Consider the following 14,633-nt stretch of genomic DNA (forward strand, 5'->3'; position numbering starts at 1 on the left):
ATTACAGGCTCAAAATGGCCAGAAACAAAGAATTTCTTCTCAAACTCGTCGGTCTATTCTTGTTCTGAGAAATGAAGGCTATTCCATGCGAGAAATTGACAAGAAACTGAAGATCTCTAACAACACTACTCCCATCACAGAACAGCTCAAACTGGCTCTAACCAGAATAGAAAGAGGAGTGGGAGGCCCTGGTGCACAACTGAGCAAGAGGACAAGTACATTAGAGTGTCTAGTTTGAGAAACAGATGCCTCACAAGTCCTCAACTGGCAGCTTCATTAAATAGTACCCGCAAAACACCAGTCTCAACGGCAACAGTGAAGAGGCGACTCCAGGATGCTGGCCTTCTAGGCAGAGTCCCTCTGTCCAGTGTCTATTGGCCTGTCAGAGATATGGGTTTTCTTTGCAACACTGCCTAGAAGGCCAGCATCCTGGAGTCGCCTCTTCACTGTTGAGGTTGTGACTGGTGTTTAACATTCTGTATAAAAAGCTACCCATTTAGTTATTTCCCCCAAACCTAACTTATTATGAGCAAAGCAACAACCTTGGAGGCTTTTGCTATGACTAAAACACCTGACTATACCTGTGGAAGGAGGCTCCTCTCCGCCTCCAGCCCTCTCTCTTGTCCTTTGATTTGATTTATTTATTTAACCTTTATTTAACTAGGCAAGTAAGTTAAGAACAAATTCTTATTTACAATGACGGCCTAGGAACAGTGGGTTAACTTCCTTGCTCCCTTGTTGGGCAGAACGACAGATTTTTACCTTGTCAGCTCAGCTTGATGAGCGAGCTGAGCCAAGCCAAGCTGTACTGGGCTGGCCTGGTTACACATCAAACATAGTTGTAGGAACGTGCTGGAAAGGACAATATGAAAATAAAATATCAGATTCGGGTTCGGGTTGGCCCTATAATGTGAAATACGTATTTGTCTCTCTCTGCCCACAGAGACCTGAAGGCCTGAGTCACTTTTCCCAGTCTGGCAGCCTTCACCGAGAGCCCTGTGTGAGCCCCACATGTCCCGAGCACATGGCACTGCTCTACTGGCCTGCACATTCTGCCAGGCCCATATGTGAACAGCAGCAGCAATCCGCCTGTATTGTTTGTTAATTATGACGTGAAGATATTGCTGCAGCTGTCCCAATGGAAAGAGCTGCTGTCAATGTGGCGACAAGCTTGCATTTTGAAGGGTGTGTAGTTAGAGATGGAGAATGAGTAGTGTGTTGTTGACAGCATTGTGGATGCCGTTCTTACAGGGTGTCCAGTTGAGTTTTGCAGGGGTAACGAAAAATGCCTGTACAAATTGTGTTTCTCACTCTCTCCTCTCTCTCCCCACTCCCATCTCTCCATCTCTCTTCCTCTCCCCCTCTGCGGTAGGTGATATTCGAGTCTGTATCCGTACAGGGCCATCCAGGGTTCATCGCGGTGGACGAGGTCCGAGTGTTGGCCCACCCATGCCGTAAGTGACACTACCCCATGGAGCATCATCTGGTCTCACACTCCTGGCTAGCAGACTGTGTATGTGTGTTGGTGTGTGTGTGTGTTTGGTGTGTGTATGTGTGTGTGTTTGGGAATGGGGGACACACAGACTGAGGGGAATGGGGGGAGGACGAGGTAGATAGCGGAGCACAGAAGAAGGAACAAACTCAGGGCCTTCATCATTCAAAGCTGACAGAACGTCTTTGCCTCACATCTTTGGACTCCTCCAAGGCACTCAGTGTCCTAGATGTGTTCTCTTTCTTTCTTTCTCTTTCTGTACTTAGACTTAGAGCTTTGCCTAGGAATTAGGACAGAGCACTCAGTGCTGAATTCAAATAAGATTAGAAAGTTAAGGTAAATAAATTGCAGAGTAAAAGAATCCAGTCGGTTTTTTTCTTCAATGGGGGAAATTAACGTCAAGATAAATTCACATATTGAAATGATCAGTGAATACACTATTAGGCCTACATTTCTAGGCGCGGTGAAAATGAGATTAGGGGATGCCGTTTCAATGCCGTTTCAATGCCATACAGAGCAGCCTCGGTTAATTTGCTTTTCAGCTGGACATTAGTGTGCACTGAGCAGACCAGGGGAGACAATTCTACGGAAGGGAAGGAAAGGTGACCTGAAATCTTAAGTAACTTTAGATTTTAGAACGAAAAGAAAAAACAGACTGATCTACAAAACACTGTTTTGTTGGCAATTTAATGTTGTGTGTATTTGTTTTCTTTATTCCTCACATAACTCAGCTTTCTCAATTACTCAATGCATGTTAAACAGTTGATACAGTATGTGTTTGTGCTTATGCATGCCTAGTCATTGTATTGAGTGTGTTTCCCGCCCCTTTGCAGGGAAAGCACCTCACTTCCTGCGGCTGCAGAATGTGGAGGTGAATGTGGGCCAAAACGCCACCTTCCAGTGTACCGCCGGGGGGAAGTGGTCACAACACGACCAACTGTGGCTACAGGCGAGTTGCTTCCCTTCGGCCCACTATAGATGTCATCCATCTTATCCCTCTAACCTTAAAGCTGCAATCTTTAATTAGAAAAATAACAGATGGCAGCCGTGCCTGAGGGATGGGGCTGGAGAAGTAACCAATCTCAAATTCATAGATATAGCTGTGGATGCATCCACCTTTAGTGACTAGCTTCTGTAGCTTTTTCAATCATGTAGAGTACACAGGGCATTTTAGTTGATTTCTGTTGCAATGTTATGAACCCACCCTTGTGAATTGACACTTACAGCATGGTCCAGTTCCTTGCTGTACTTGCACAAACACTGTAATAGTATAAACTCTGTGGGGAAATCCATACAATCTGTGCCCTGAGTATAAAGTGTTGTTTTGATATGGACGACTGCCTCTCTATCAGCCACCAATGTACTGCACTAGCATGTTTTCATCTTATAGTAATGGAATTTGCAATGGAGTAGTATCCAGGGCAGAAAAAAGTATCAGGTACATGCTAGAATAAATTACTTTTGGGAGATTGTTATAGTCAAGTTGATATCGTAAGGAAAAAGTGCTGTGAAAAAGTTGCAGTTTCTGACAAACATTAACCATACTGCTGGTTTCTTTGGTTAACAGATTTCAATGTCCATATGTGGAGTTTGTCCTTTTTTTACCATACAAACGTGATAAATACTCTGTGTACAAGTGTTAGTAAGAAAGTGTCTGTCTGTCTCTCTCTCTACAGCAGTGGAATGGTAAAGACACAGCCCTCATGGTGACGCGGGTGGTGAACCACCGGCGTTTCTCTGCCACCGTCAGCGTCGGGGACACGTCTCAGAGAAGCACCAGCCGCTATCGCTGTGTCATCCGCTCCGATGGTGGCTCCGGGGTCTCCAACTACGCAGAGCTAATCGTCAAAGGTACGGCTAACGTACCAACAGGTTACCTGCTAAAAGCTAGCAGGTAAAAGCTAACGGCTAGGCTACCGGCTAGGCTACCCTAATCCCAGGCTATTACCAGTCACTCAGAACTCCGCTGAGTTCCTCCACAGTCATCTGAGCAGCAAACCCCTCATTATTTCAGCCTCCATCAGCAGTGTGCATTCCATTCCACTATTTCCCCCTTCTCCCATTTACTAATGCATACTAACTTCGCCTTGAACAAAAACAAAGAGAACATTTTGGTTAAGGGAGTGGAAAACAAGGGTTGCTTCACAGATAGCGTAGACTGCTGGGTAGTTGTTGGGTATTGTTTCTTCTGAGAAAGAGCTAATTAATTGACAGGGCACTGTAAATAATCTGAAATAGCCTATATATTTGTTCTATCACTTCTCCCCTCAGAAAAGGAGGACTTCTTGGTATATGGCTCAGAAAAACATGCCTTTACATGAGCTGATAAAACTTAGTTGCAAGCTTCTTTCGTAGCACGGTGTTGTAGAACGAGTGTCTCATGAAACACATTCCAGACACTGGTACATCTTGCTATCTTGGCATAACTGTGATGTGACAGAGAAATATCAGCTAGCTAGATAGGCTAGCCAGCTGCAGCTATTACCAAGCTAAGCTAGCTAGCTGCTGTCAGGTTGGTTAAACACAAGGTCAACACAGGCTTTAGCCAACACCTATAAATTAATTAGCAAATAAAGTCCTCCACTTCAAAATGTCTCTCCATAGCAAAGCTAACACTATTCTGTACCAGTACCCCCTGTACCGGTACCCCCTGTATATAGCCTCGTTACTGTTATTTTATTGTTTCTCTTTAATTGTCTTTTCTTTTTTCTATTTTTGCCTTTTTTATATATATAATTTTTTTATTTTCATACATCAGTTTATTTAGTAAATACTTTCTTAACACTTATTTTTCTTAAAACTGCATTGTTGGTTAAGGGCTTGTAAGTAAGCATTTCTCTGTAAGGTCTACCCTGTTTTATTCGGAACGTGACAAATGCCGATTTGATTTGACTTATTCATGATAACGGTTACATGGAGAAAATCGGACCTCTCTGAAATAAAAATGGATGTTCAGAGAAATATATTTCACCTAAACCCCCCATTAATGCACTTCTTTTTAGAAATGGTTCTTCATCCTGTAAGCATTAGCTGTCAACAAAATAATTTTTATAGTGCACAGAGCTGCGGGCCAAAAGGTTGTGGGTTCGCAGACCACCGTGGACAACAGTAGGGGTGGAAAAATGTCCTTTATACAAAAAGCATTGCATGAATCTATCATGGTGTTTGCAAGTCCGATAAAAAATGTGCCTTTTATAAACATTTCATGCAATTCTACGTAATTTTACATATATGCACAATCTTTTTTAATACCACACAGATTACCAAAATGACAGGCTAAGAATGGACAGAGATAGGCCAAGGTGTTTATCTTATCATATTTCTCTATTGCCAAATCAGTGTGTCTTGTTTGCAAAGGAACTGTCCCTGTTAGCAAATAATGAAATCTGAGACGTCATTAGGAATCTGAGCATGGTACTTTCAGAGTAGCCCTACCGACACAGCTTTAACTGCTGGCTACTCTTCTTCTGTTGCTTCACCCAATGAGAGAATGTCACAATTATTTCCCCAAAAGCTGTCTGGCTTTAAAATGTTCTATTGTACAGAAAGTAAATAACTTAATCAACTGATAGTGACAGAATTATTTTACTTATCAAGCAAAGTAAAAAAAAAATCTCAGATATAGAAGGTTGTAGCTCAGCCTCTGAATGTCAAAGAAACGAAACAATATACACTGAACAAAAATATAAACGCAACATGCAACAATAGTTAATTTAAGGAAATCAGTCAAATGAAATAAATGCATTAGGCCCTAATCTAGGATTTCATATGACTAGGAAAACAGATATGCATCTGTTGGTCACAGATACCTTTAAAAAAAGGTAGGGGCGTGGATAAAAAAAACTGTCAGTATCTGGTGTGACCACCATTTGCCTCATGCAGCGCGACACATCTCCTTCGCAAAGAGTTGATCAGGCTCTTGATTGAGACCTGTGGAATGTTGTCCCACTCCTCTTCAACGGCTGTGTGAAGTTGATGGGTATTGGCAGGAACTGGAACACGCTGTTGTACATGTCGATCCAGAGCATCCCAAACAAGCTCAATGGGTGACATGTTTGGTGAGTATGCAGGCCACGGAAAAACTGGAACATTTTCAGCGCCCAGGAATTATGTACAGATCTTGCAACATGGGGCCGTATATTATCATGCTAAAACATGAGGGGATGGTGGCAGATGAATGGCACAAAAATGGGCCTCAGAATCTTGTCACTGTATCTCTGTGCATTCAAATTGTCATCGATAAAATGCAATTTTGTTTGTTTTCAATAGCTTATTCCTGCCCATACCATAACCAGATTGCCACCATAGGGCACTCTGTTCACCAAAATGCAGTCAGGTCAAAATCCTGGTGAGGACGAGAAGCACACAGATGAGCTTCCCTGAGACGGTTTCTGACAATTTATTCACTTTGGTTGTGCAAACCCACAGTTACATCAGCTGTTCGGGTAGCTGGTCTCAGACAATCCCGCATGTGAAGAAGCCAGATGTGGAGGTCCTGGGCTGGTGTGGTTACACGTGGTCTGTGGTTGTGAGGCCGTTTGGACGTACTGCTAAATTCTCTAAAACAACATTGGAGGTGGCTTATGGTAGAGAAATGAACATTCAATTATCTGGCAACAGCTCTGGTGGATATTCCTGATGTCAGCATGCCAATTTCACGCTCCCTCAATACTTGAGACATCTTTGGTATTGCATTGTGTGACAATACTGCACATTTTAGAATGGCATTTTATGGTGCTCAATACAAGCTGCACCTGTGTAACGATCACATGTTTTAATCAGCTTCTTGATATGCCACACCTGTCAAGTGGATGGATTATCTTGGCAACGGAGGAATTCTCACTAACAGGGATGTAAACAAATTCATGAAGAAAATGTGAGAAAATATTTTTGTGGGTATGGAAAATTTCGAGGATATTTTATTTCAGCTCATGAAACATGGGACCAACACTTTACATGTTGCGTTTATATTTTTGTTCGATGTACAGTACATTCGGAAAGTATTCACACCCCTTGACTTTTTCCACATTTTGTTACATAACAGCCTTATTCTAAAATGGATGAAATAGTTGTTTCCCCCCTCATCAATTTACACACAATAACCCATAATGACAAAGCAAAAACAGGTTTTAATTATTGTTTGCAAATTTATAAAAAATAAAATCCTGAAATATCACATTTACATAAGTATTCAGACCCTTTACTCAGTACTATGTTGAAGCACCTTTGACAACGATTACAGCCTCAAATCTTTTTTGGTTTGACGCTACAAGCTTGCCACACCTGTATTTTGGGAGTTTCTCTGATTCTTCGCTGCAGATCCTCTCAAGCTCTGTCAGGTTGGATGGGGAGTGTCGCTGCACAGCTACTTTCAGGTCTCTCCAGAGATGTTAGATCGGGTTCAAGTCTGGGCTCTGGCTGGGCCACTCAAGGAAATTCAGAGACTTGTCCTCAAGCCACTCCTGCATTAGTTTGTCTGTGTGCTTAGGGTCGTTATCCTGTTGGAAGGTGAACCTTTGCCCCAGTCTGAGGTCCTGAGCACTCTGGAGAAGGTTTTCATCAAGAATCTCTCTGTACTTTGCTCCATTCATCTTTTCCTCGATCCTGACTAGTCTCCCAGTCCCTGCCACTGAAAAACATCCCCACAGCATGATGCTGCCACCACCAGGTTTCCTCCAGATCTGACGCTTGGCATTCAGGCCAAAGAGTTCAATCTTGATTTCTTCAGACCAGAGAATTTTGTTTCTCATTGTCTGAGAGTCCTTTAGGTGCCTTTTGGCAAACTCCAAGCGGGCTGTCATGTGCCTTTTGCTGAGGAGTGGCATCCATCTGGCCACTCTACCATAAAGGCCTGATTGGTGAAGTGCTGTAGAGATGGTTGTCCTTCTGGAAGAGCTCTGTCAGAGTGATCATCGGGTTCTTGGCTCCCTAACCAAGGCCCTTCTCCCACGATTGCTCAGTTTGCCTGTGCGGTCAGCTCTAGGAAGAGTCTTGGTGGTTCCAAACATCTTCCATGTAAGAATGATGGAGGCCACTGTGTTCTTGGGCACCTTCAAAGCTGCAGACATTTGTTGGTGCCCTTCCCCAGATCTGTGCCTCGACACAATTCTGTCTGTGAGCTCTATGGACAATTCCTTCAACCATTGGTTTGGCTTGGTTTTTGCTCTGACATGCTGTGACGGCCCTGAATTTTTCTGAACCGTCTCAGTGCTTCTCCTTCCAATAGGGCACTTTCCCTTTAATTCTCAATTAAATAGTGCTTCTCCTTCCAATAGGGAGCATTCCCTTTATTTCCCAATTAAATAGCCAGCATCAGCTGCGCAAAAGTGGGGTTGTGATGGAGACATGAATGAGGATGTGTTCAACCCTCAGTTCTGAAGCGTCTCTCTTCCGTTTGTTGTGTTGCTTTAAAAGTGTGCTTTGTGTAGCCTAATAGCAAGTTTACCCAGGACCGGATCCACTCTTTGCGTCTGTGGACTACACCTCTCCATTGTTCTTCATGGCCTTTCTCCGCTGGAGATCTGTCGGCAGATTGGCTTGTCTGACTGACCGACTGACTACAACCTTTTTGTATACGGTATTTCATTTGTTTTGGTGTGATGTATATCGTGATGATTTATGTAGTTAGTTGTAGTTGAGGACTTATTAAGATGTGATACGCTTTATAGTTGTGTGGTAAAATATTAGTTATTTTGATTGTATGATTGACTCTGGGTTTACACTACACTGGTATGAACGGACAAACATTGCGTGACTAAGGTCACTTGAGTTCCCTGAACTTGTTTACCGGGCTGGACTCTTTTTTTTTTAGGCCCGAGGTACAGGACATTTCTGGAGGAACCAGAGCTCTTTAAAGCTCATTATTTGTTATATTGTTGTGTGTGTGTGTGATCCTTTATGTTGTTAATACAACCCACACAAAAGAATACAGTTGTTTTTGAAGTTCTTTCCAATGTTTTAAGGGTTTATGAAAAGTGTATTTCCATCCTGACTTTTACATGAGTCCTTTGTATTGGGGTAGACTTGACGGACCAGATGGGACTCATTCCCTCCCAAACCAAAAGGAGAAACCAATATTTTTCTCTGGTCGGCACAACCTACCTGGCACCCCTATAAACGATAACCTCAAGTCAAAACCGTTACAATGAACAGTCAACTGTGGGACCTTAAATACCCAGGTGTGTGCCTTTCCAAATCATGTCCAATCAATTGAATTTACCACAGGTGGACTCCAATCAAGTTGTAGAAACATCTCAAGGATGATCAATGGAAACAGGATGTACCTGAGCTAGGGTCTGAATTATGTAAATAAGGTGTTTCTCTATTTTATTTGCAAAAATGTCTATAAACCTGTTTTCGATTTGTCTTTATGAAGTATTGTGTGTAGATTCATTAGGGAAAAATACAATTTAATCCATTTTAGAAAAAGGCTGTAACGTAACAAAATGTGGAAAAAGTCAAGGGGTCTGAATACCTCCAGAGTGCACTGTATATCCCCAAATACATTTGCGTCACATCTTTCCGGGTTATTTTACAGCTTGTTTCTAGCATATACCTTTGCAGACCAAAGCACTGTTATAGATCATTTTATGTAATCAGATCAATTTTATTTTCTTCTAAATCTTAAGCAATTTTAAAAGGTAGGCCAATGGCTTTTATCAGGAATCAAGGTAATACCCAGATTCAGACACGTCGAATTGACAATGATTTAATATTCTAACAGGGACAGGCAAGGGTCAGTAAACCAGAGGTGAGGCAATGGTACCGGACGGCCGGCAGGCTAAGGGTAGGCAGAGGTCAACAATCCAAAGGTGGGGCAAAGGTACAGGTCGGCAGGCAGGCTCAGGGTCAGGGGCAGGCAGCGTGATCAAGCAGGCGGGCTCAGAGTCAGGACAGGCAAGGGTCAAAAGCAGGAGAGAAAAAAAGAGTGGAAAAAGAGAGACTGGGAAAAGCAGGAGCTGAGAACAAAAACGCTGGTTGACTTGACAAACAAGACGAACTGGCCACAGACAAACAGAGAACACAGGTATAAATACACAGGGGATAATGGGGAAGATGGCGACACCTGGAGGGGGTGGGGACAATCACAAGGACAGGTGAAACAGATCAGGCTTTGACAGTTTTAACTTAGCCTACCTCCATGCCAATGATGGGCTGTTACTTAAAGTGTGCATGGTGGGAGGAGGAATTGACTGACAAATCTATGGATATACAGTGCCTTGAGAAAGCATTCATACCCCTTGACTTATTCCACATTTGTGACCAACTGCCTCGATTCGGTCTTATGTAGCGACATTTTAAATTGTGTTTTTCTTACATTGGATAAAAGTAGAGACTCAGAGCTAGAAAATGGTATATCATACACTAAACTTGTAACCCCACTTTTGGGCCCTTGAATGTTTTGGTAAAGCTACTGGAGAGTTCTTCTTTATCAACACCCATTCATCATTCACACCCTCTTAAGCCTTAGCCCCACCCATTTCTTTAAGTCCATTTGGTAAACACATGCTATATCAAATAACATCTATGTTCACAGAAGGTGTAAATGGTACAGTGAACTGGTTACTTGCATAGTAGCAATCTCAAAACAGCAAGTGTCCAGATCAAATTGTTTATAAATATTATATCATTATTAGATGACGCTTACATGACACATTTGTTTAAATTGATGTGTCATGTAAAGGAAACGCTATAACCACCCCCTAGCCACATCTAGCTAAGTGTATCGGTCACTATTGTCTAGACATGTACACATGTTCATGTACATATGTGCACATGTACACGTGCTTCTACACCTGCATTGCTTGCTGTTTGGGGTTTTAGGCTGGGTTTCCTCTCCTGTGAAGTAGTGACGTGCGACATACGCCTAGTTTCCTGAAACGAGCCATATTTTATTGTGTTACAGCCTGAATTGAAAATGGATTAAATATATATATATTTTTTGTCATCCATCTACACACAATACACAAAATTTTGCACATGTATTGAAAATGGAAGACAAATATCTAATTTACATAAGAATTGACACCCCTGAGTCAATACATGTTAGAATCACCTTTGGCAGCGATTAGAGCTAGGTAAGAGGTTTGCACACCTGGATTGTACAATAGTTGAACATCATTCTTTAAAAAATTATTCAAGCTGTGTCAAGTTGGTTGTTGATCATTGCTAGACAGCCATTTTCAAATCTTGCCATAGATTTCCAAGCCAATTTAAGTTAGGTCACTCAGGAACTGTCAATGTGTTCTTGGTGAGCAAATCTAGTGTATATTCTGCCTTGTGTTTTAGGTTATTGTCCTGCTGAAAGGGGAAATGTGTGCTTGAGATTACAAGCCCATATCTGCATTGCTCACTGAGGTAGAAATGGATGTTCATGACCAAAAGTACTCTGGAAAGACGGTGTAGTAAAGCACAAAATGAGCAGCTGGAATATGGAATACTTTACTGTATCTCTGACTCATTTTGGTATCTCACAGATCAATGGTAAAGTACTGCTTTGATTGGAATTTTGATCGCCCAAATAAGATCTGAGTTGTTTTATTCATATCGAAGTCTGATTTAATTAAACCTCTATCTGAAGGGATTGAGATCAAATGCGTTCAGACCCCTATGGGGCGCAATGTAAACCCATCAGACTGAATTAGCTTTAGGGGCTTGGGGAGGTCAGCCAAGGGGGAAATACTGGATGTATGGGAGCCATATGAGATCAGCCAAGGATAGGATTTAGGTTTGGTGGAAGATGCATCTGATGACTGGTAGCAAATCAAGTTCCTCCATGTTACAGTATACAGTAGCTTATCTGTTATTGACTTTGACCTGTTCTGTATGTTCATTAACACAGTACGTAATTTTGTTTATCTGTTGGCCCCAGCTTCATATTCAGGCCCTATGTGTAGCTAACTGACCCTCTCTGCCCATTCATCGCCATTTACCCGTTGTTGTTGTCTCACCCTTTGTTGTCTTAGCTCTCTCAATCAACACCTGTGATTTCTTTATGCCTCTCTCTAATGTCTATATATATACTGCTCCAAAAAATAAAGGGAACACTAAAATAACACATCCTAGATCTGAATTAATGAAATAATCTTATTAAATACTTTTTTGTTTACATAGTTGAATGTGCTGACAACAAAATCACACAAAAATAATCAATGGAAATCCAATTTATCAACCCATAGAGGTCTGGATTTGGAGTCACACTCAAAAAGTGGAAAACCACACTACAGGTTGATCCAACTTTGATGTAATGACCTTAACAAGTCAAAATGAGGCTCAGTAGTGTGTATGGCCTCCACATGCCTGTATTACCTACCTACAATGCCTGGGCATGCTCCTGATGAGGTGGCGGATGGTCTCCTGAGGGATCTCCTCCCAGACCTGGACTAAAGCATCCGCCAACTCCTGGACAGTCTGTGGTGCAATGTGGCATTGGTGGATGGAGCGAGACATGATGTCCCAGATGTGCTCAATTGGATTCAGGTCTGGGGAACGGGCGGGCCAGTCCATAGCATCAATGCCTTCCTCTTGCAGGAATTGCTGACACACTCCAGCCACATGAGGTCTAGCATTGTCTTGCATTAGGAGGAACCCAGGGCCAACCGCACCAGCATATGGTCTCACAAGGGGTCTGAGGATCTCATCTCGGTACCTAATGGCAGTCAGGCTACCTCTGGCGAGCACATGGAGGGCTGTGCGGCACCCCAAAGAAATGCCACCCCACACCATGACTGACCCACCGCCAAACCGGTCATGCTGGAGGATGTTGCAGGCAGCAGAACGTTCTCCACGGTGTCTCCAGACTGTCACGTCTGTCACATGTGCTCAGTGTGAACCTGCTTTCATCTGTGAAGAGCACAGGGCGCCGGTGGCGAATTTGCCAATCTTGGTGTTCTCTGGCAAATGCCAAACGTCCTGCACGGTGTTGGGCTGTAAGCACAACCCCCACCTGTGGATGTCGGGCACTCATACCACCCTCATGGAGTCTGTTTCTGACCGATTGAGCAGACACATGCACATTTGTGGCCTGCTGGAGGTCATTTTGCAGGGCTCTGGCAGTGCTCCTCCTGCTCCTCCTTGCACAAAGGCGGAGGTAGCGGTCCTGCTGCTGGGTTGTTGCCCTCCTACGGCCTCCTCCACGTCTCCTGATGTACTGGCCTGTCTCCTGGTAGCGCCTCCATGCTCTGGACACTACGCTGACAGACACAGCAAACCTTCTTGCCACAGCTCGCATTGATGTGCCATCCTGGATGAGCTGCACTACCTGAGCCACTTGTGTGGGTTGTAGACTCCGTCTCATGCTACCACTAGAGTGAAAGCACCGCCAGCATTCAAAAGTGACCAAAACATCAGCCAGGAAGCATAGGAACTGAGAAGTGGTCTGTGGTCCTCACCTGCAGAACCACTCCTTTATTGGGGTGTCTTGCTAATTGCCTATAATTTCCACCTGTTGTCTATTCCATTTGCACAACAGCATGTGAAATGTATTGTTAATCAGTGTTGCTTCCTAAGTGGACAGTTTGATTTCACAGAAGTGTGATTGACTTGGAGTTACATTGTGTTGTTTAAGTGTTCCCTTTATTTTTTTGAGCAGTGTATGTATATATATATATTGTTCTTAACTGACTTGCCTAGTTAAATAAAGGTAAAACAAATAAATATATATATTTACTTGTTTTACCTTTATTTAACTAGGCAAGTCAGTTAAGAACAAATTCTTATTTTCAATGACGCCCTAGGAACAGTGGGTTAACTGCCTTGTTCAGGGGCAGAACACCAGATTTCACCTTGTCAGATCAGGGATTCGATCTTGCAACCTTTCGGTTACTAGTCCAACGCTCTAACCACTAGTCTACCTGCCGCCCTAAATATGCCTGGTTGATCTTTTATATGTCTTGTATACTGTTGTTTAGGGCAGCTCTCATTGTTTTATTTTACTGCGGAGCCCCTAGTCCTGCTCAACATGCCTTGTCCCATCCCCCACACATGCAGAGACCGCACCTAGCGCCTTTAGTACACTTCGCCAACCCTGATGTCCTAGCCGTGTCTGAATCCTGGCTTAGGAAGGACACCAAAAATTGTGAGATTTCCATCCCCAACTTCAACATTTTCCATCAAGACAGAACTGCTAAAGGGGCGGAATTGCAATCTACTGTAGAGATAGCCTGCAGAGTTCTGTCATACTATACAGGTCTATGCCCAAACAGTTCGAGCTTCTACTTTTAAAGATCCATCTCTCCAGAAATAAGTACCTCACTGTTTCCGCTTGTTATAGACCCCCCGCAGCTCCCAGCTGTGCCCTGGACACCAAATGTGAATTATTGCCCACCATCTATCTTCAGAGCTCGTACTGTTAGGTGACCTAAACTGGGATATGCTTAACACCCCGGCCATCCTACAATCTAAGCTAGATGCCCTCCATCTCACACAAATTATCAAGGAACCTACCAGATACAACCCCAAATCCATAAACACGGGCACCCTCATAGATATCATCCTAACCAACATGCCCTCCAAATACACCTCTGCTGTTTTCAACCAGGATCTCAGCGATCACTGCCTCATTGCCTGCGTCAGTTATGGGTCCATGGTCAAACGACCACCCCTCATCACTGTCAAACGCTCCCTAAAACACTTCTGCGAGCCGACCTTTCTAATCGACCTGGCCCGGGTATCCTGGAAGGATATTGACCTCATCCCGTCAGTAGAGGATGCCTGGTTGTTCTTTAAAAGTGCTTTCCTCACCATCTTAAATAAGCATGCCCCATTCAAAAAATGTAGAACTAAGAACAGATATAGCCCTTGGTTCACTCCAGACTTGACTACCCTTGACCAGCACAACAGCCACCCTGTGGCGTACTGCACTAGCATCGAATAGTCCCCGCGATATGCAACTTTTCAGGGAAGTCAGGAACCAATACACACAGTGAGTTAGGAAAGCAAAGGCTAGCTTTTTCAAACAGAAGTTTGCATCCTGCCGGACTAATTCCAAAAGGTTTTGGGACACTGTAAAGTCCATGGAGAATAAGAGTACCTCCTCCCAGCTGCCCATTGCACTGAGACTAGGAAACACTGTCACCACTGATAAATGTACAATAATCGAGAATTTCAATAAGCATTTCTCTACGGCTGGCCATGCTTTTCA

The 14,633-nt window shown here is 43.3% G+C and overlaps 1 protein-coding gene across 16 annotated transcripts in view; it reads left to right on the forward strand.

Moving 5' to 3' along the window:
* The window catches only part of LOC106582631 (receptor-type tyrosine-protein phosphatase T), a 591,582-nt gene that overhangs the window by 189,825 nt on the left and 387,124 nt on the right, over window positions 1-14,633 (forward strand). For all 16 annotated transcript variants that reach the window (XM_045705237.1, XM_045705245.1, XM_045705240.1 and 13 more), the window contains exons 4-6: window positions 1,373-1,454; window positions 2,326-2,441; window positions 3,169-3,343. In XM_045705237.1, coding sequence (XP_045561193.1) covers window positions 1,373-1,454; window positions 2,326-2,441; window positions 3,169-3,343 — 373 coding nt within the window. The remainder of the gene's footprint in view (window positions 1-1,372; window positions 1,455-2,325; window positions 2,442-3,168; window positions 3,344-14,633) is intronic.

Source organism: Salmo salar, chromosome ssa22 (genome assembly GCF_905237065.1).
Source record: "Salmo salar chromosome ssa22, Ssal_v3.1, whole genome shotgun sequence".
In the NCBI taxonomy this organism is placed as follows: Eukaryota; Metazoa; Chordata; class Actinopteri; order Salmoniformes; family Salmonidae; genus Salmo; species Salmo salar.